This window comes from Oncorhynchus gorbuscha, linkage group LG23 (genome assembly GCF_021184085.1).
Source record: "Oncorhynchus gorbuscha isolate QuinsamMale2020 ecotype Even-year linkage group LG23, OgorEven_v1.0, whole genome shotgun sequence".
Taxonomy (NCBI): domain Eukaryota; kingdom Metazoa; phylum Chordata; class Actinopteri; order Salmoniformes; family Salmonidae; genus Oncorhynchus; species Oncorhynchus gorbuscha.
In genome coordinates, this window is record NC_060195.1 from 53,934,493 (window position 1) to 53,956,121 (window position 21,629).

A 21,629-nucleotide genomic window follows, 5' to 3' on the forward strand; every position below is an offset into this window, starting at 1 on the left:
CATGAAAGCTCTGTAAGTACAAGCGTGTGACAGTTGTCCTATGATCTGCCCATTTCCAATGTTCAATAAGTCTTTGTTTCAGAGAAACCATATACTATTTTATCAAAGGGCATACCAGTTGGTCTCACTTTAGTGGTACTTCGCGAGGATTCAATAAGATGGAGTCCATATAAGCTAAGCTTTTGTTTGTTGAGTCGTGGAGTGGGTACTCTGCTGAGAGTGGACTTTCTTGGACCCTGCCTTTTGGGAGTGTTCACATTTTTATTTTTTTTTTTTTTTTACCTTTATTTAACGACAGTCTTCTACCTTGTCAGCTCAGGGATTCGATCTTGCAAACCTTTGAGTTACAAGACCAACCCTCTAACCACTAGGCTACCTGCCGCCCCAAACTACATAGTCCTAACCCTGGATACCTGCCAGGGGGTTGGAGTGAAGAAGCCATCTGTGTACGCTAGAGAGTTTACATAGATACAATGTTTACGTCCCAAATGGCATCCTATTCTGGTCAAAAGTGGTGGTCTACAGAGGGAATAGGGTTGAGAGAGACGTAACCAATGCTACTGTACATTCCTGCTGCTGCTTTATCCCCTTTAGCCACAGCCTTTTTCCAATGGATTAGAATGGAGTGGAGGAGCAGGCCCAGCTAGCACATTTGGTTCCCATTTGTTCTGGGAACGAAGCCATAAGTGAAAATGTTGCCTCTTCTGGGGAGACACGTTTTTAGGTTGCAGGAAGGTTCTGAGAATGTTTCACTATGGTTTTCTAAGTTATAGGTTATTTGACGGCAATTGAGTCATGTTCTGAGAGCGTGTTTCGATAACACTATTAATAACACTGCTAGTTTAGTTTGGGTGAACTGTTTTGAACTCGAAGCACAGATAGGACATGCAAACACATTTGTTTTTTTATTGTGGCACGGCATCAGTGACATTCAAACCTATGATCTTTTGTTCTCTATCCGTGGAATTATTCCACTGTGCAACCAGGATGGCACTACTGTAGCATGCCATGCTTTTTTTTAAACTCATACAAAGCTGTTCATTTTATTCTATTCAAACAGACCCCATTTCAAAGGAAACAAACACTCATTAAGATCAGGTGTGGCCAATTACACAGCTGAACACACTTAACAAGATAGAGGACAGAGAGTTTTGTTGACGCTGAGAACGGAATGCATATGTTGAATAACATGCTCAGAGCGTTCTTTGAACATTACTAATGTCTTCTTGGGGTTTTCATGGAAAGTTTTCTTAATGTTCTGAGAACATGACTTCAAATAGAATCATGAGGAAACCTGTAGAAAACATTATGATAAAGTACTGAAATTCCCACAGAAAGAAATTGTTTATTCACATTCTCTGAACAATTTGAGAACATTACTTTAAATAGAACCATGGGGAAACGTTATGCTGATGTACAGGAATTCCTACCTAAGAAACATATGGTTCTCAGAATGTTATGTGCTAGCTGGGTATCCTGCACCATTCCCAGAAAGTTGTTGGAATCAGTGGAGGCTGCTGAGGGGATGACAGCTCATCATAATGTCAGGAATGGAGTGAATGGAATTCCACCTATTCCGCTCCAGCCATTACCACAAGCGTGTCCTACCCCATTAAGGTGCCACCATCCTCCTGTGTTTGGAATATTGTATGTAAATCAACCATAGGACAACCATGCTCTCACCAAGCTCTAAGAAACATAGGATTCTCCGAGCGTTTTGTGCTAGCTGGGGGAAAAGGTGTTTACCTGGGGATTAAGTTGAGATGAAGGAAACATGTAAATGTAGCCTAGCGTTGCTCTATAGCACTGGTGCTCCTCCTTCCTCTTGTCATACTGCTCTCTTTGTCTTCCAGTTGCTGCACCTCCACGGATTATCACTCTTTGAAGATTATTTGTTTGCAACTCGCACCGAGCCCTCTAAAGGAACAAAAGTGGACATTTTACAGATAAATCGGTTTAGCGTAGCAGATGTTCAAACTGTAACCACCGTGGAGAATTGCTTGGGAATACGTGTTTACCAAAAACTCACCCAACCAACAGGTAAAAAGCAAATACAGTGTTTCTTGCATGTTTAAAAGATAGCTGTGTGTGTGCGTGCGTGCGTGCGTGCGTGTGTGTGTGTGTGTGTGTGTGTGTGTGTGTGTCTGGTATCTACCCTCGTCTCCTATCTCTCTCTGCAGTCAGGACTCATGCCTGTGATCCCGATCCGTCTGGAAGAAAAGGAGGATGCTCTCACATGTGTCTGCTCAGTGGAAGTTACAAATCCCGATCCTGTCGCTGTGGAACAGGCTTTATACTGGGAAGTGACAGAAAATCCTGCAAGAGTAAGTTCATATTAGGGCATATTATGTCATGTGTTGACGGTCATAGTGTCAGTCAGGGGCAAAGTAACGTCTATAATTAGTGACAGCGCCCGCGCGAACAAAATGCCTGCAACTTTGCTCCAGTGCACTCCTCTGTCAGGTCTCCTGAACATCACATTTAGTCAACCCAAACAGCATCTCATTCTCTGCCTGTCACTAATGACTGGTGAAAAAGCCCAATTCAACATTGTTTTGGTCAGCATCAACGCTTACCGGTAACTTAGTCTCAAGCGTTGCTTTGGCAAAGACTCCTTTTGGAGAAAGGGATTGATTGATTTGATAAGGTTTAATCAGCATAACTAATTCTTTCTTTAATTTAGGTCATTGTAATTAGCTTATTATACTTGGTCTTAGGATACATTTTTTCAAATAGTTGAATTTACTGTGTTCGTTGGAAGAAAAGCTAATTATGTCAATTAATTATACACTGACAGTGATCAGGGTGAAGAAGATTAGTAGCTAGTGGTTTGTTTATGTAAACTTCATAACACTTCCTATAAGCACCCTCTTCATAATGCATTATAACCTCCCTCTGCAGAGCCTATGAATGAGGTATTCCTGTTCTACGGACGAGGGAGACCCGGTGTCATCCGAGGTCTGGACCTGAATAGCAAGTCGGAGGCTGAGCACATGGTACAGATTGACAATCTTGTAAACCCTCGGGCGATCGGCTTCCATGCAGAGACCAGCCACATCTACTTTGCCGACACAACCAGCTTTCTGATTGGCCGACAAAGACTGGATGGGACCAATCGAAAAACGATCCTTAAAGATGGTCAGTGCATTCAGATGGTTCTGTTTGTTAGGTAACAACTTCAAGTGACCTTTAGATGAGATATTCCAGTATTTACAGTCCATGGTTCGAATCCAGGCTGAATCACATCCGGCTGTGATTGGGAGTCCCATGTGGCGGCGCACAATTGGCCCAGCACCGTCGTGTTTGGCCAGGATAGGCCGTCATTGTAAATACAAATGTGTACTTATCTGACTTGTTAAAAAAAGAAAAGAAAAATATATATAATTTGGCCGATGCTTTGGTTGAGTTTGCATTTAGAAGTGGTGTGAACTATTCTAGTCTCGTTAGCACATTTTCTCCTACAACTTCCCCAGAACATAATCGAGCATCTGACACAATTACGCTCTATTTAAGTTACGTGATTATGTGAGTATAGAAGTCCTACGTCTTCTTTACGTCCCGACTGTAGCATGTACCTGTACACCTCTGTACACAAATGAATCATAGGTTATTCATACTTTAAAAAGGTCTTATTAAAGTTGTGTCCCCGAATTAGGTCGATCTCTAATACCCAAAAGCTTTCTGTGTAAGCAGCATTATTTTTGCATGGCTATTGTGTTGTGCGTGATTAATATATCTGCTACAGTAGATTCTAGAACAATGCTTTGGGGTTTCTATTCCATTAACGAGGATCTGGAGACAGCGATAGATTACGCTCCTGCAGGGATGCTCAAGTAGAGGATAACAACAGTATAACTCTATGCATTACATTGTTTGTTTTTTGACTCACATCCTGTCCTAGACCTTGATAACGTGGAGGGGATCTCAGTGGACTGGATAGGGAACAACTTGTACTGGACAAATGACGGCTACAGGAAAACAATCAACGTTGCCAGATTGGAGAAGGCTGCACAAACAAGGAGAACTCTGTTAGAAGGAGATATGTCTCACCCCAGAGCGATCGTGGTGGACCCTCTGCACAGGTGAGTGTGTCTTTTGCAGTTGACACCCTGATAAGGTCACCGTATGTAGTGACGTTTCAATAGGTATTGGTTTGTACATAAGATGCTAGGACCCCATTTTTGGTACTGTTTTGAGTAAATCAACTCTCGATTCAATCCGGGATAGATCTGTGTTATAGCACGCTTGACATTTAAAGGTCATTTTCACTTGAGACGACATATGCAGCGTTTACGAGAATGTGGTCTCTGCAAATGCTGAAACTTGACAAAGTGCGATTGGATTGAATCTCCATCTGAGGAAAGGAGCTGAGTTTGGACACAGTCAGTTCTCGGTCAGTTAATTATAAAAATGAGCTTAAAGGTGAGATGGAGACTGAAATGCTGTGAATTGCTTCCCTGGCAAAAATGTAAGTAGTGTGTTGCTCTCTGGTATGAGAGGCTTAACAGTTTCAGAGCAGACTAGCGTCTGCTGCTTTTTTGGGAACTTTAGAGTGATTTGATATTCACACATTTGGTGTCATGTCTTAAAAAATATATATACCCTGAGTATACCAAACATTAGGAACACCTTCTGACCTCAGAACAACCTCAATTCGTCGGGGCATTGACTCTACAGGGTGTTGTAAGTGTTCCACAGGGATGCTGGCCCAAGTTGACTCCAATGCTTCCCACAGTTGTGTCAAGTTAGCTGGATGTTTTGGGTGTTTGACGATTCTTGATACACACGGGAAACTATTGAGCATGAAAAATCCAGCAGCATTGCAGTTCTTGACACAAGCCGGTACGCCTGACACCTACTATCAGACCCCGTTCAAAGGCACTTACATCTTTTGTCTTGCCCATTCACCCAATAAATGGCACACACACACAATCCACGTTTCAATTGTCTCAAGGCTTTAAAATCCGTATTTAACCTGTTTCCTCCCCTCCATCTACACTTATTGAAGCAGATTTAACAAGTGACATAAATAAGGGATCATAAGCTTTCTCCTGGAATCTCCTATTCTGTCTATGTCATGGAAAGAGCAGGTGTTCTTAATGTTTTGTATACTCAGTATTATTTGGGCTAAATGATCTATTTCTCTATGCTAAACCATCATATTGATAATTCATTTTGTCTGGTTTTCAGCTGGATGTACTGGACAGACTGGGAGGAGGATGAGGTGAACGACAGTGTTGGCAAGATAGAGAGAGCCTGGATGGATGGATCCAACCGGCAGGACTTTGTCACTTCTGACATCCTGTGGCCTAACGGACTCACTTTAGACCATGGCTCCAGTAACATGTACTGGTGCGATGCTTATTATGACCACATAGAGAAAATCTCCCTCGACGGTACCCACAGAACGGTTAGTAAATGAGTGAGTGTTCCTTTCTACTGATCAAGACGATACAATGAACAAATATGCATCGTACCATTTTGAACATGTACATTTATTTTCAATATTTGTATGGTTGCAAATACACTATCTCGTCGAAACAAATTGGTTTTAACTGTGAATTATTGTCTAACGTGCTCTTTGTTTCTTTTATCCAAAGGTGGTGTATAACGGCAAAGAATTAAACCATCCCTTTGGAATTTCCCTGCACCAGAATTCCGTTTTCTGGACAGATTACATGAACGCCTCTATTTTCCAACTGGACTTGCAGTCAGGGCAGGTTGCTCTTATGAGAAGTGAGAAACCCCCTCTTTTTGGGCTATCTGTGTACGATGCTCAAAGGCAGCAAGGTAAATACACCATCACACTGTCATTGTCAAGCACCAAAACGATTTAAATACAAGACTGGCTCACTTTTTGTAATATAAACATATAAGAGACGAGGGGATGTAATCATTATGTACAGTACAGCATCCCTGTGTCTCTCAACCCTCTGAAACCAATTCTTTCAGTATATCAAACCTGATGAGATGGTGAACTGAGATGACCTTTGAGGAAATTACATCACTGAAAATGGCTGAAGTACTAAACTTGGGCTTTGGTCCAGCCAGGGAGTTTGAAATGCATGACAGTTAATAAATCAGAAGATTCTCTTTCAATGTTTCCCTTTTAGCATATTTGATATGCCGCAACTCAGGCTCCCAACAGTAGGGGGTCAGGCATATTTTAGTCTATCTGGTGCTAGCCTTCTCTAACAACCAAACCTCTCATAGCCACAGAGGGACGAGTCATGAACAAAGAGAGAGACCAATGATTGATTCAATGGGAATTGAAGCTGAGGCAGTCCTCAAATGTACACCGACTCTAATCCTTTAAGAGCTACTTATAGTAACCCCAGGCCGTGTTTCCAGACTCCGCTGCACTGGGCTCGTCATGACAACAGTCATCGGTTGGCACATTGAAGCACCTGTCTGTACTGTCTCTCACTACCCCAAAAGGAACGCTGAACTCGGCTGGGTGCCACCCACCTCAGCCTTCGCCGCGCCTTCATTCTTTTACCTCAGCCTTCATCCCTCCTTTTTTTTAAACCCTCCTCCAAATACAGTTTCATCGACTTAAAGGGGGATGTGTCAAAGGATCCGTCAGACGCATTGTTCCGTTTTCATCTGCTGTTGTCGCTCAGGCTTTTTGTAGCAGCGGGGTATGGATGATTCTGCCTTTGGCTGAGTCATGTGAACAGTCGCTCTGCCTGGCATGCGGGTAGGAATATAGACGTGTAGCCGTTTTAACCGATGAACGTTTTTGAATAGAGTATTTGGTACAAAAGCGTCATTGCCTCTAGGATCATACATCTGCTAGTATTACAGTTTTGAGTTATGTCATTGTCTTCCTGATAGGATGCATTATAAAGGCTAAAGCTGCCCCGAAAAATGAGCAGATTTTAGCCTACTTTGGTTTATCTAATTGATCTTTAGGTGACAATGCGTGTGGGGTTAATAATGGTGGCTGCGGTAGCCTGTGTCTGGCCATTCCCGGTAGCAGAGTGTGTGCCTGCGCTGACAACCAGTACCTGGACAAGAATAACCTCACCTGCTCCTGTAAGCCCTGTCAAATACACTCTTGTCTCAAACATACAAGGCCCGTTCAGCCTGACACTCCACATCAATGACCAAGGCAATCAATAGGAATAAATGACAGCAGATATGATATGGTCATGTAGAACTCAAAATCCCAGTATTGATTTTGAATGCCAGCATATAACATAAAATAAATGTTTCCTGAGTTGTGGCTCTTTTGAGGAATATGTTCTGCAGAGTGTGAAGATGGGCCAGCAAGTGGATGTATGTGTGTGCTTGCAGCCACATTGGGAGATTCAGGGGACCACGGGGAGCCACAGAGATGTGGGAATGAAGAGTTCCAGTGTAGGAACCAGCGTTGTGTCCAGGCTTCCTGGAAATGTGATGGGGACCATGACTGTTTGGACGGAAGTGATGAGGAACCGTACATCTGCTGTAGGGGTCTTATTCTGCATGTTAGAAAACATATCTCATTTTGCATTTGTGGAGAACAGGACATGTCCCAGAGACATTTTTGTGAATTAATTAAGTTGAAATTAACAACATACATCATCTATGCAAGACTGAAATTGCTAGGCTTACTTTTTTCTGTCATGCTTTCTAGCTGTCTATCCAATGTCTATGATCGAATCAAATACATTTTTATTTGTCACATGCACTGAATACAACAGGTATTTCACCTTACAGTGAAATGCTTACTTTCAAGCCCTTAACCAACAATGCAGTTTTAAGAAAAATACCTGATAAAAATAAGAAATAAAAGTAACAAATAATGAACATTAATATGAATGCAAAGACTAAATATCAAAGCAATTTTGCCCATTTTTACAGATAATCGTAGTTGCCCTGCGGATCAGTTCAAGTGTCTGAACAACCGCTGCATCCCCAAGAGGTGGCTCTGTGACGGGACCAACGACTGTGGGAACAACGAGGACGAGTCCAACTTCACCTGCTCTGGTATGCCGCTGTCTGCTCTACTTAGAGGCCCGTCTAGCTCATATGGACCAGGATGCAACTGCCAGATTCCATGTTGTAGAACAAACTTGGGTGATCTCCAAGTTTCTCCAACGAGATAGTCATTTGGGAGAGGTTCTGTCAGACCAGAGGCCATTGGAGAATACACAGAGAGGAGAAGACAACCATTACACGATTTATACATACACTACTGCATGATTTTCCCGTGGTGGTGGGGGACCTGAATGTCCCAATGGCCGCTGTGCTGCTGCACATCATGAATGTATCTATATACTGGGATAATTCATCATCTTCTCCATCCAGAAGACTTGACCAGGATATGCACACCTCCTCTGGGGGACATAAGGGGGTTTTGTTAGGGGATGTAGAGGAGAAACGTTTTTTTGTTTTCACTTCATCCTTATCAATGAGTTTCAGTTGCCAGATGTTGACACAACGCCGGATCCTGGACACGGATGGGATGATTCCACGAGACAGAAAATGGCTATTTTTGTTTTATATGAACGATATCCGGGTGTCACGTTTTTACGTCCACTTTCTTTGATCGCTGTGAATAGATGGATTGCTGGGAATAGATAGCGAGCCAATTCTCTAGGACGACCAGTCACGGGGAAACCAAATACAGATGCCTTAGCGCTAAAGAAAAGATATCCAACACACATGGGTCTGTTGGCTGTCTATGTGGAATTAAACGTTCCAAAACACATAGCATGAACAGTAAAAGCAAAATATTAGACATGGCTTATAATTGTCACATACTATCATGATGTATATTCACTCACTGAAATAGCCTAGGCCTAGTCCGACGCACTTTATTTAAGTACTTTTTGAGACCATACTGGTAATGAAAAGCACTAATGTAAATGTTGCATGATAGAAAAACGAGTGCAATAAAAGGCTGTTTTATTATCACTGTTAATGTTTTCAGCGGGATCATGCCGAGCGGACCAGTTCTCCTGTGAGAACGGGAGATGCATCCCAGAGTCCTGGCGCTGTGACAGGGATGACGACTGTGGGGACCACTCTGATGAGACCGCCTCTTGTGGTGAGCTTCTGGACAAGTTTCCAATTGGCTCATGAAGCAGTCCATTGGACAAGGAATTCTTAGTGATATGTTAGCGTGGGCATTTTCTTACGATATCAACATTAGCCTAACATTTCAGAAATCATTCACGATGTTTTTGAGACTTTTTCTGTCGTTGCATTATATCATTCCACTGTAAGCCTGGTCTTTTACCTACCCGTCATTTTAATTCAATTTAGCATGTAGGCTAGCCTCCGGGCATGGTCTGACATACTCTGGAACAGACAACTCAACACAGAGATGGAGACAAAGGGTTTTAATATTTAAAATGTGAAATAGCTGGGACTCTCCCTGTCGTAATTATATCTTCCTTCTCTGAAACAATAGCATGCATGGGCTTTCAAAGATATAGATCTGGGTTTGGCAACTGACTCAATTCCCCCACCCCCCACCCCCTTACTGTTGAGATTTAGTACACAAGAGGCAATTTGTGCATCAGCAATTTTTCTCTTGTTATGTCAGTCACTGACAGTCACACAATTAGCAATGTCAGCTAACATTTTTATATTGGTAAGTTAGTCTAGCGTCAAATTACCGACCGGAGGGCCCCTCATGGATTTTGTTAGTCACTCTTACTCAGATATCATGTTTAAAAACGGAAACAATTTTCTCTATCCTATGATAAAATGTGTAGATGTGCAGGAAATTAGCTGTAAAACTGCACATTTTTCCTCTGGGATGATGGTGTTGATGAAGGCCATGACCAGCCTTTCAAAGCTTTTCATGGCTACAGATGTGAGTGCTACTGGGCGGTAGTCATTTAGGCAGGTTATCATGGCGTTCTTGGGCACAGGGGCTATGGTGGTCTGCTTGAAACATGTAGGTATTACAGTCTGGGTCAGGGAGAGGTTGAAAATGTCAATGAAGACACAAATGCAAGTTCAAACAGGTTCAAAGACAGCCAGTACACAAGCACATGTACCCCAAATGACCTTTTTCCAGGTCAAGTATCCCACAGTGTAAATACACCCTCTTCGAGGCGAGGATATACAGTACTATATATCACCATCACCACAGTTGTTAAAGCCAAAGTAAAGTAATTATCTGATATCACCTTCTCCACAAGTTTGAGATAATAGGGAAAAGTAACAGGCAGTAGAACAGTCTGCAAAAACAATCAGCAAGAACAATTTGAACCTTAGCTGTGAATGATACTTTTCTGTTACCTCTGGTGCTACTTATAAACGGCTTCACTTCACAAGAACAAGCAGAGACAGACAGTGTTCACAGTAATTACAATTCGCTCACTCTCATTTTTGTAACTTCAGAATTCAAAGGCAATGCCAACTCACAATACTGTGCCAATGTCTCCTGCATCCAATGTGTAACAATAAAAGACGTTTACCCACACTGTTTCTGAGGTTTTCAGTTCATGCATTGTGTAAATTACTGGCCAGTGTGATTCTGGACAGTTGAAAATCGATCAATTCCTGTCATCAAAAGTGCTTTGTTAGAAAGAAATCCCAAATTGAAGTCCAAACCTCTTGTATTACAACAATAACACTGTTTTTCTTCTTTCTTTCTTGACAGATTTCCCCACATGTGAGCCCCTCACACAGTTCAGCTGTTCCAATGGAAGGTGCATTAGCGTGAAATGGCACTGTGACTCAGGTGAGTGGCACTTTTCTGTGAACACTCTCTTTTTACAGTTCCATTTTCTATCTCAGTGTGAAAAACTGCCTGATTTGAAATGGCCTCATTACAACAACCAGAATGTTGTTAGGGAAAAGTAGACGTAATCTGGTAGTAACAGCATCATTTCAACCAGTTTTCCCTACTGGGAAAATGCCATGGGATGGAACCGCACTCTCAGGAAGCGGCATGCTGGATTAACACATTTCACTTTCACTGTTTCTTAATCTCTCTTCCGTCTGTTTCCCCCCCTCTTCCGTCTGTTTCTGTCTGTTTCCCCCCCTCTTCTGTCTGTTTCCCCCCTCTTCTGTCTGTTTCCCCCTCTTCTGTCTGTTCCCCCCTCTTCTGTCTGTTCCCCCTCTTCCGTCTGTTCCCCCTCTCTTCCGTCTGTTCCCCCTCTCTTCCGTCTGTTCCCCTCTCTTCCGTCTGTTCCCCCTTCCGTCTGTTCCCCCTCTCTTCCGTCTGTTCCCCCTCTCTTCCGTCCCCTCTCTTCCGTCTGTTCCCCCTCTCTTCTGTCTGTTCCCCCTCTCTTCCGTCTGTCCCCCCCCTCTCTTCCGTCTGTTCCCCCTCTCTTCCGTCTGTTCCCCCTCTCTTCCATCATTTCCCCCCTCTTCCTCTGTTTCTATCCTTTTCTCTTCTCCCCATCCTGTTTGTTTTTCCCATCTCCCCATCCTTTTCCCATCTCCCCATCCTTTTCCCATCTCCCCATCCTTTCCCTCTCTCCCCTTCCTTTCCCCCTGTCTTCCATCCTTTTCCCATCTCCCCATCATTTTCCCATCTCTTCCATCCTTTTCCCATCTCCCCATCCTTTCCCTCTCTCCCCTTCCTTTCCCCCTGTCTTCCATCCTTTTCCCATCTCCCCATCATTTCCCCCTGTCTTCCATCCTTTTCCCATCTCCCCATCATTTCCCCCTTTGTCTGTCTTCCATCCTTTTCCCATCTCCCCCCCCATCCTTTTCCCATCATCCTTTTCCCATCCATTTTCCCATCTCCCCATCCTTTCCCCATCTCCCCATCCTTTCCCCATCTCCCCATCATTTCCCCCTGTCTTCCATCCTTTTCCCATCTCCCCATCCTTTCCCCATCTCCCCATCCTTTCCCCTGTCTTCCATCCTTTTCCCATCTCCCCATCCTTTTCCCTCTCTCCCCATCCTTTTCCCATCTCCCCATCCTTTCCCTCTCTCCCCATCCTTTCCCTCTCTCCCCATCCTTTCCCTCTCTCACCATCCTTTCCCTCTCTCACCATCCTTTCCCTCTCTCCCCATCCTTTCCCTCTCTCCCCATCCTTTCCCTCTCTCCCCATCCTTTCCCCCTGTCTTCCATCCTTTTCCCATCTCCCCATCCTTTTCCCATCTCCCCATCCCTTTCCCTCTCTCCCCATCCTTTTCCTCTCTCCCCATCCTTTCCCCTGTCTTCCATCCTTTTCCCATCTCCCCATCCTTTCCCCCTGTCTTCCATCCTTTCCCCCTGTCTTCCATCCTTTCCCATCTCCCCATCCTTTTCCCATCTCCCCATCCTTTTCCCATCTCCCCATCCTTTCCCCTGTCTTCCATCCTTTCCCCTGTCTTCCATCCTTTCCCATCTCCCCATCTTCCATCCTTTCCCCTGTCTTCCATCCTTTCCCCTGTCTTCCATCCTTTCCCCATCTCCCCATCCTTTCCCCATCTCCCCATCCTTTCCCCTGTCTTCCATCCTTTTCCCATCTCCCCATCCTTTCCCTCTCTCCCCATCCTTTTCCCATCTCCCCATCCTTTTCCCATCTCCCCATCCTTTCCCTCTCTCCCCATCCTTTCCCTCTCTCCCCATCCTTTCCCTCTCTTCCATCCTTTTCCCATCCCCATCCTTTCCCCCTGTCTTCCATCTTTTCCCATCTCCCCATCCTTTCCCCATCTCCCCATCCTTTCCCTCTCTCCCCATCCTTTCCCCCTGTCTTCCATCCTTTTCCCATCTCCCCATCCTTTCCCCCTGTCTTCCATCCTTTTCCCTTCCATCCTTTCCCTCTCTCCCCATCCTTTCCCCCTGTCTTCCATCCTTTTCCCATCTCCCCTTCCTTTCCCCCCTGTCTTCCATCCTTTTCCCATCTCCCCATCCTTTCCCCCTCTCCCTTTCCACCTCACCCAGATGATGACTGTGGGGATGGTAGTGACGAGGTGGGTTGTGTCCATGCCTGTTCCAGTGCCCAATTCCAGTGTGCCAGTGGGAAGTGTATCCCTGACCACTGGGCCTGTGACGGGGACGACGACTGTGGGGACAACAGTGATGAGGACACCACATGCTCTGGGACAGGTGAGAGGAAAAACACACTAACTTCGCACTCTTCTATCTGCCTCATGGGACACACACCCTTTGGATTGAAGTCTTAGATCTGTGAAGGTGTAATGGACTTGGGGAATATGCTCAATATAGTCTTTGAAATGGGGATGCTATTCATCACACTTCAAGGGATGCAGTTAGGAATATGGGTTTGAGATGTACAATAACTGTCTTTGTAAAAATAGACCTTACCCAAGAAAGAAGTACTTTATTTGCTGAAGTGCGGAGCCCTAACTGAACTCTGTACTTGTAAATGTATGTTTATCTCTCTGAACCTCTGTCTCTCCTATAGCCCCGGTATCAGCTGATGACTGCAGCGGAGATGAGTTCCATTGCCGGGACGACGGTGGCACCTGTGTCCCCGAGCGCTGGAGGTGTGACGGGGACAAGGACTGCGAGGACGGGAGTGACGAGGCAGACTGTGAAGGCACCAGCAGAATGTGCGACCCGCACGCAAAGTTCACCTGTCAAACCTCAGGTACGGCACTGAGGCTGCTGTGAAAACACTTTCGAAAAGCTGCACACTCTGTGGCTCTAATGCAGCGCGTACTGTATAATTAAATACCCATGTTTAACTGTCGAAAGCTACACTGCTTTCATCAAGGTTTCATCTGGACTGTAGCTACTGTGACCTGCACACCAAGCTCACCTGTAAAATCTCAGCGGCCATGTTTTTAATGTCGACCTCTCAGTTATTACCATAGACATACATTTATTTGATTTATCTCTGGTTATTACCCTCCAATTGTCTTCATTTGTGTCCTTGGTGTACAGGCACACATTGGGAAGCTGATATAAGCCGATAGGGTTAGCATTCACACACAATGGGGAGAAAAAGCCAGAGCGCCTTTCATGTCTTTTATGATACCCGCAGGATATCTTGCAGACTTCTCCTATGCTTTATGATGTAGGCATGACAGTAAAATGGGTACACTTGGAGGTATTTAATGTGACTCCTAAAACAGTTCCACATGGTTGTGGTAAATCAATCTGGCCCGGGAGTTGCAGATTTAGCAAGTAAGTAAGTTGAATGAGGTGTGTGTGTGTGTGTGTATAAGGTAATATTATTGGGCCAATAGTTCAGTGGAATTGATATGAATCATCTGCAAGGTACACTGCGTTATATATCACTGGTCTTAAAGTGGAGAATTCACACGGGAAAAGCCTCTGGCTTTTAGTTCACTGATCTCACGGTGTTAAAAGTCTTAATATACATATTTCACTTACCATGCAAACTTCAATCAAATGTCATTATTCCCAATTCACATACCTGTATACTTCATTTCGCTTTTTCAGTCGGCTATCTAACACCATTTTCAAAGAGCCCACAGCGTCCGATTACCAAAGACGCTCGCTCCTCCAAACTATTCAAACCTCCTGTAATGCCATGTCAACTGCAATTTTCTTGGGGGGGGTGATGCTTAAAAGACATTGAGGCTTAAGTGTGCACACAGTGCCATGGAACGAGGGAAGCGATTTATGATATCGTGACCCGGTCCGACTTAGAAATATTGTTGTCTTTTTTTTGTTGAATTTGATTAAAACAAAACTTCTTTATAAAGATTCACCGTCCATGCGTTTATGGTGAGAATGTACATGACTGAATACAATGCAATTTCTGGAGAAGTGCAAATATGATCTGTAAGATGGTTCCATGATGTTTATAAAATGTTACATCTGCGAGCAGTATAGCAGTGAGAGGACATCCCCCCTTCTCTTTACATTGGATCTTTACGTTTGGATGTGCGTAAAACAGTCTAAATTGCCTGTATTATATGCCGACAGGGAGCATTGTGCCTGTAACTGTATTGAGACATGGCCTATTTATAACAAGTTGTTTCGATTTTTATTCAAATTTGCTAAGAATTATACACAGTCTTTTCAGGCCTTAGTAAGTAGCCCAGTGAATTTTTTTATCTTGCACATTGACTACGTTTGGCATATCCATGCCCAGACTACAATGCTCAGTGGGGATAGCCCCTATATCTGAGTGAATGCAGTAGAAAATGTTGAACAATGTATTTCCATATGGAAGCAATGCAAATAGTACAGTGTGAAATGCAAAAAATGTTCAACATATTTAGCAAATATGGAGCAGGCTATTTAACGAACTTGGCTATAACGGCTTTCCGCCAGCACTAAGATTCACCATTGCGTTAGGTTTGTTAAAATAGATCCCCCTCGGCGTGGATTCTGAAACAGCTTCATTAGGATGCTAGCTTCGAATCACAGTATTTTTTGAAACACTTCAAAACACTCCCAAATTAAAGCGAACAGAAAGAACATACCTCCAACAATAGATCAACATACTGTTGTTTGAAATGAAATAATTGGCAGACTCAGCTCTGATCTGTATTCACTGTGTCTGTCCAGACTAAGCTGACTGCCTTACGCTGAGGCAGACAAAGTATAGCCTTTGAAAATATATAGGAGACATCCCAAATGACACCCTATTCCCTATACAGTGCACAACTTTTAACCAGAGCCATATGGCACTGGTCACAACTAGTGCACTATATAGGGAATAGGGTGCCATTTGGGACAGATAGATAGCCTTTCATTAGGCCTCATTGCAAACCACATGTTTATTTCAGGGTTTCCTCATCAATAACACAGATTAAAGCTGAGGTGGGCTGGCTTTCACACCATACACTACTTTCTTCTGATGCCTATAGGGCTTGTATTCCTCCTCTTTTCTGGATTCCTCTGAGACTGTGCTTTTTACCTCGCTGCTTCCAATAATTGCTTCCTGTTTCCTGCAATTGTTTCTAAAAGCTTCTATTTCCAATCACTTTAGAAGCATTTCACCAACTACCTAGACTCAGCAGAATTGCTTCATTGGATGGTATTGACAGTTTAGTCTTGGGTATCACTATGACAATTTTCTCGCCAGTTTTTTTCTGATAGTTTCCGTTCTCTCCAAGAAAATGGACAATCAATTCTTGTTTTTGTACATTACGGTTGAAATGTGGGTTTTGTAATCATTCACAATCTCTCTTACAAGGACAAAATTAGAACATTCTTGCAATTTTGTCCCCTGCCTCATCACCATCTCTCTGTACTTCTCCCCACACAGGCAAGTGTATCAGTAAGAGCTGGGTGTGTGACGGGGACCATGACTGTGAGGATCTGTCTGATGAGGAAGGCTGTGAGATGTCGCCATGTAAACCACCCAGATACCTCTGTGCCAACGACACCTCCGTCTGCCTGCCTCCCGAGAGCATCTGCAACGGGAGATACGACTGCTCTGACCACTCTGACGAGGGACACTTCTGTGGTGTGACCTTTGTTCAGATCACTTCTCACCAATTCTCTCGGTCCCATTTCTCTCACTTGAGTCAATTCTCTCGGTCCCCCGCTTCAATGAATTATTAAATATCGTTCCATTTTTTTTTGCTCACTTCATTCTATGCTTTCTCCGCTAGTCCGACCAGAAAATGTATGTTGACAGACCGTGTTGAGCTGCTGTAAATGAGCAGCAGTGCTTACTTTGGCATCGTACCATCTGTCCTCTTATTCTCCACTGAACTCAGGGAGAACCTCAGGGAGAACCTCAGGGAGAACCTCAGGGAGAACCTCAGGGAGAACCTCAGGGAGAACCTCAGGGAGAACCTCAGGGAGAACTGTTGAGACCCGAAGAGCATGCATAACTCTTGCTGACCAAGACCCTTAGTTTTCTCTGGAAACACTCCAAAGACGTCAGGGAAGAGACAGAGGAGACCTATTGAATAGTGAAGGGGATTATGGGTTATGACAGAGACGAGCCTTTTGTTTGGACCACATGGGCTAGAATCTAGATGATCGTAGCAGTGGGGTCAGGTTTAGGCAATGTTGATGGGGGTTAGGCCAGATGAATGCCTGATGTTCACACGAATGACCTGCCCGGGGATTACCACACGACACTTTGTCCCATAGATTAAAAAAAAAAAAATGCGAAGACAGATTTGTCAGGAAAGATGTGTTCACTTTCTTGTGAGGTATTGAGCCCCTCTGCCACTAGTCCACGAGGACGTGCAGCACATCGGTCTCCATTCAACACTACTCTCTGACTTTCCTTCCGTACATCTGTCTGTGAATCAATCTGCTCTCCTCTCATCTCATCTCCTTTCTTCGTCTGCTTCCTTCACCAACTCAGACGATTGCATTTTGGGTAACGGCGGCTGTAGCCACCAGTGTGCAGTGGCTCCTGGGAGGGGCGTGGCGTGCTCCTGCCCGCCGGGGCTCAGTCTTAGCCCAGACAGCAGGACGTGCCAGACCTTGGACTACTGCTCCAGGCACCTCAAGTGCAGCCAAGTGTGTGAGCAGTACAAAGCAACCGTCAAGTGTTCCTGCTACCCAGGCTGGAGGCTGGAACTAGATGGGGACAGCTGCCAGAGTACAGGTAGCTGGTGTTAAGCTCTGTGTGACATGGCTGATAAGTCTTTCTGACATATATACCTGCGCTCTGTGGAACTGCCCAATGACAGCCCATAGAAATGAGAATTCCGATTCTATTGCTGTGTTCCTGTGTGTCTCAGTCAGAAGAGCATGGCGCTTGCAATGCCAAGGGTCATGGATTTGACCTGCTGGGAGCAACCATAAGTAAAATGTATGCACGCATGACTGTAAGTCACCTTGGATAAAAAAGCCTCTGCTAAATGACATATATTATTATATTCTATGGGACAGCCATCACTTACCCTTGTGCCTTGAATCCAACAGATAAAAAGCAATGTGATAAATTGGTTATATTCCTAATTGTACTTTCTATTCTAAAGCAGTTATTTGGGACATTCCGTTCATATAGTAGTTAAATAGTTTGGAAGCAGTACCCAATGAGCATTGGCCATTTATACGCCAGTAGCTTTCTAGGCCTTTTTTTTTCTCTTCATCAATTTCTCCCAGTTATTTAATGTAACATCTGGCAATTGTATTGAATAAGCTCGTTTTTGTCCATCTAAAATGTTACACTTTCGATTGGAGATGAATCCTCCAAAGGTTTCTGTACTCATTTTATGACAGGACATGAATTGCTATTCTAGCAAAGAAACAAACACGACAGTTCTTTGTCTGTGTGTGTGAGAATCTGCAGTAGTATGCCATATTTATTGTCATAAATGCATTTCTTGACTTATTTGTTGTCTCCTTCCTCAGATCCCTTTGAGGCATTCGTCATCTTCTCCATCCGCCATGAGATCAGGAGGATCGATCTCCACAGGCGAGACTACAGCCTTCTCGTCCCTGGTTTGAGGAACACGATCGCCTTAGACTTCCACTTGGATCAGAGTCGACTCTACTGGACCGATGTGGTTGAGGATAAGATATACACAGGGACGCTGCTCGGCTCTGCTGGTAGGAGCACATAGAATTGGGTTGGAAATGTGTTTTGGTTAAGCTGAGTTGTCGACGTTTAATTGAGGTCGTGGGGAATGTGTTGCATTCGTTATATTTAGTTCTCCTTTTAGCTCCACTGAAGACTTCCTAAGCCTTTTTTTTGTTACCTGTGTTTCAGCACATCCTCTTGCCTTCTTATGTGTTATTGTGTTGGTCTTTTACTGTCATTGGTTCCTTACAGGTGTGACAGGGATTGAAGTGGTGGTCCAACATGGACTGGCTACTCCGGAGGGTCTGGCCGTTGATTGGATAGCAGGGAACCTGTATTGGATCGACAGCAACTTAGATCAGATAGAGGTGGCCAAACTAAACGGGGAGCTCCGGACCACACTGATCGCCGGAGGGATGGAGCACCCACGAGCCATCGCTCTGGATCCTGAGCAGGGGTTAGTTATCTCTGAGTGAGTGGTGGTGGTGGTGAGTGGTGGTGGTGAGTGGTGGTGGTGAGTGAGTGAGTGAGTGAGTGAGTGAGTGAGTGAGTGAGTGAGTGAGTGAGTACCCTTTAACAAGGATATGCATTTCTTACATAATCCTGGTTTGCTATGAATGACCGTAGGGTGAGGTTGACTTGATTCTGATTAATCCTTAATCCATTACACATGGATGATCATTCTTATTTGATTATTTTGTGGTTTAGAATTCTTTTCTGGACAGACTGGGATGCCACCTTCCCTCGGATCGAGGCTGCTTCTATGAGCGGAGGAGGACGCCATGTTGTCTTCAGAGACATGGAGATAGGAGCCTGGCCTAATGGTCTTACTCTGGACCTTATGGAGAAGAGGGTCGTGTGGACCGATGCCAGGTGGGTTACATGCCTCTACCTGTCTATATGAGGTCAATTCCCCATCAATTCAGGAAGTCAACTGAAATGCCAATTTTGATGACAACTTCCTGAATTGGCTGAATTGAGTTGGAATTCACCCCAACCCTGCTGGTGGAATCAAATGATTATAATAGACAAACATCTATTTTCATCTCAACAGGTCTGATGCCATATTCTCTGCTCTGTACGATGGGACTGGTATGATAGAGATTCTGAAGGGACATGAGTACCTGTCACATCCCTTCGCTGTCTGTCTCTACGGGGGTAGTGTCTACTGGACTGACTGGAGGACCAACACTCTGGCCAGGGCTAACAAGTGGACAGGGGCCAATGTGACAGTCATCCAGAAAACCAGCGCCCAGCCATTTGACCTTCAGATATACCACCCCAGCAGACAACCACAAGGTAGGCTACCGCACTGTCTCAAACATTCAGATCACAAGGTTGAAAAGAGAGTGGCGTGTTTTGAGTGGCGTGTTTTGAGTGGCGTGTTTTGAGTGGCGTGTTCTCTGTCTTGACCCTCAGTCCATCTGGAAAGGTTGAAGAGTTTTGTTTAGTTAGATCATAACGAATAATTTATTGTATGGTTGCATTTAAATGTGTTACATCTGTGTCTCACAAAATACTTTTCGCTTTCTATATCCAACGTTGTCTGGGAGATAAGAAATCTGCTCTAGCTTGTCAAAAGAAATGACATTCTCTGTCTTAATGCTGGAAACAAAACATCATAACAACTGTCACTATTCATAGGTTGTACCTCCATCACTTGGTTGCGTCATGCCACTGTTATGAATGTTCTCAGGCCTCCCTCTATCGGCAGCACCATAGTGTTGCCCTAAAATGGTGATAAGCCCAGTCATTCTGGACAGGGGCTGACTACTGTTTAGTCTAAATTACACTATGGCGCCTGGAAATACGACGACGTTGCTAAAGTAGTCAAATATTTAGTAGGAAACAACTTTGCCAGCGTTTCCATGTCATCAAATTGACTTTAGACAGATGGCAATGTTGTCATTAGCTTGCAGAGTTTGTCAAAAAAATAGGTAGCAATGCTAATGTTAGCTAGCTAAAATTATACTGCATCTAAAGTCAATCTTGCTACTTCAAAATTAAAACAACAGGTTTCCTACTAATTATGTGTCTCCTTTTGAATGTCATTGTATTTCCAAGGCAATGTAATGCACTTTGGATGAAATCTTCATCAGCGCTCATTGACAATGCATTGAGTAGAATGCTCAGTGGACAGGGGCCCAAAAATGAACGTTCAAAACAATATTGTGACGAAACATGCAACACATGAATTGGTCCAATTTGTAAGTCGCTCTGGATAAGAGCGTCTGCTAAATGACTTAAATGTAATGTAAATGTTCATCTGGCTTCATTTTCTCTGTCTGGACTTTTGGCCGTAGGGTTCACTTACAGGACTCTCTCTGCCTTTCACAAATCAAATATGTTTCCTTCCAGGAGTATCAGAATGTTGTATTAACCCTCCTGCTGTGTTCCGGTCAATTTGGACCGATTTACACGTTTGTTTTCTGAAAAATGTAGTTCATTTAATCTGATTGACATTAGGTTCCATGACTTTGTCCACACAGGGCACCTGAATACACACAATACATTTTGATATTTTCATAACATTTTGGGTGTTTTATTTAACTTTTGTACACCAGTGGTGTTCCCGGTCATTAGAAATGAATGGGTGAGACTACAATTAGTTTATAAAATTGAGTTCAGGCACATGCCCATTCATCAGATGGACACACTTCCTCTCCCAGACCCCCAAATGCATGTGTGTTTGAGCACACACACACACACACACACACACACACACACACACACACACACACACACACACACACACACACACACACACACACACACACACACACACACACACACACACACACACACACACACACACACACACACACACACACACACACACACACACACACCACTCCCCTTCTTGGCTTCCATGGCAACCCCCACAGGAACCTTTCCCCAATAGAATCCTTCCCCTACGGGAACCACACCTGTTAGCATTCTCACAAACAATCACAACATTGTTTCAATAATATATAGAACTTTTCTCACAGCTCTGGTATATAAAGCTTTTTTGAGCTCTTTCTCACAATTCATTCCATGGCAGCACAATGACCAAACGATATACTGTATATGAGGCTCTTGATCATATCTTTGATCATGGTACTGGTGAGGAGGAGAGGCCAGGAAACGGACTGTGAAGATGCATCAGAGGAGAAAGTAGTCTGTGATGAATAGCACAATATGTTTCATCTGAGTATTTGTTACAGTCAAAATAATGCATACATTATGTTTTTTCAAGGGTCAAAAGTGAGTTGTATGAGCTTAGGTCAATGAGGCCTATAAATGGAAAATACAAGTTCAAAACGT

General features: G+C 43.9%; 1 protein-coding gene across 1 annotated transcript in view; it reads left to right on the top strand.

The window, feature by feature from the left end:
- LOC124011234 (low-density lipoprotein receptor-related protein 1B-like) overlaps window positions 1–21,629 on the top strand; it is a 196,180-nt gene that overhangs the window by 79,036 nt on the left and 95,515 nt on the right. The window contains exons 7-26 of the mRNA XM_046324387.1: window positions 1–12; window positions 1,854–2,040; window positions 2,181–2,324; window positions 2,902–3,138; window positions 3,902–4,082; window positions 5,191–5,410; window positions 5,601–5,790; window positions 6,916–7,038; window positions 7,300–7,452; window positions 7,849–7,974; window positions 8,921–9,037; window positions 10,607–10,687; window positions 12,830–12,994; window positions 13,314–13,499; window positions 16,098–16,298; window positions 17,157–17,402; window positions 18,155–18,352; window positions 18,576–18,780; window positions 19,032–19,196; window positions 19,378–19,622. The exon at window positions 1–12 is cut by the window's left edge and continues 211 nt beyond it. Coding sequence (XP_046180343.1) covers window positions 1–12; window positions 1,854–2,040; window positions 2,181–2,324; window positions 2,902–3,138; window positions 3,902–4,082; window positions 5,191–5,410; window positions 5,601–5,790; window positions 6,916–7,038; window positions 7,300–7,452; window positions 7,849–7,974; window positions 8,921–9,037; window positions 10,607–10,687; window positions 12,830–12,994; window positions 13,314–13,499; window positions 16,098–16,298; window positions 17,157–17,402; window positions 18,155–18,352; window positions 18,576–18,780; window positions 19,032–19,196; window positions 19,378–19,622 — 3,382 coding nt within the window. The remainder of the gene's footprint in view (window positions 13–1,853; window positions 2,041–2,180; window positions 2,325–2,901; window positions 3,139–3,901; window positions 4,083–5,190; window positions 5,411–5,600; window positions 5,791–6,915; window positions 7,039–7,299; window positions 7,453–7,848; window positions 7,975–8,920; window positions 9,038–10,606; window positions 10,688–12,829; window positions 12,995–13,313; window positions 13,500–16,097; window positions 16,299–17,156; window positions 17,403–18,154; window positions 18,353–18,575; window positions 18,781–19,031; window positions 19,197–19,377; window positions 19,623–21,629) is intronic.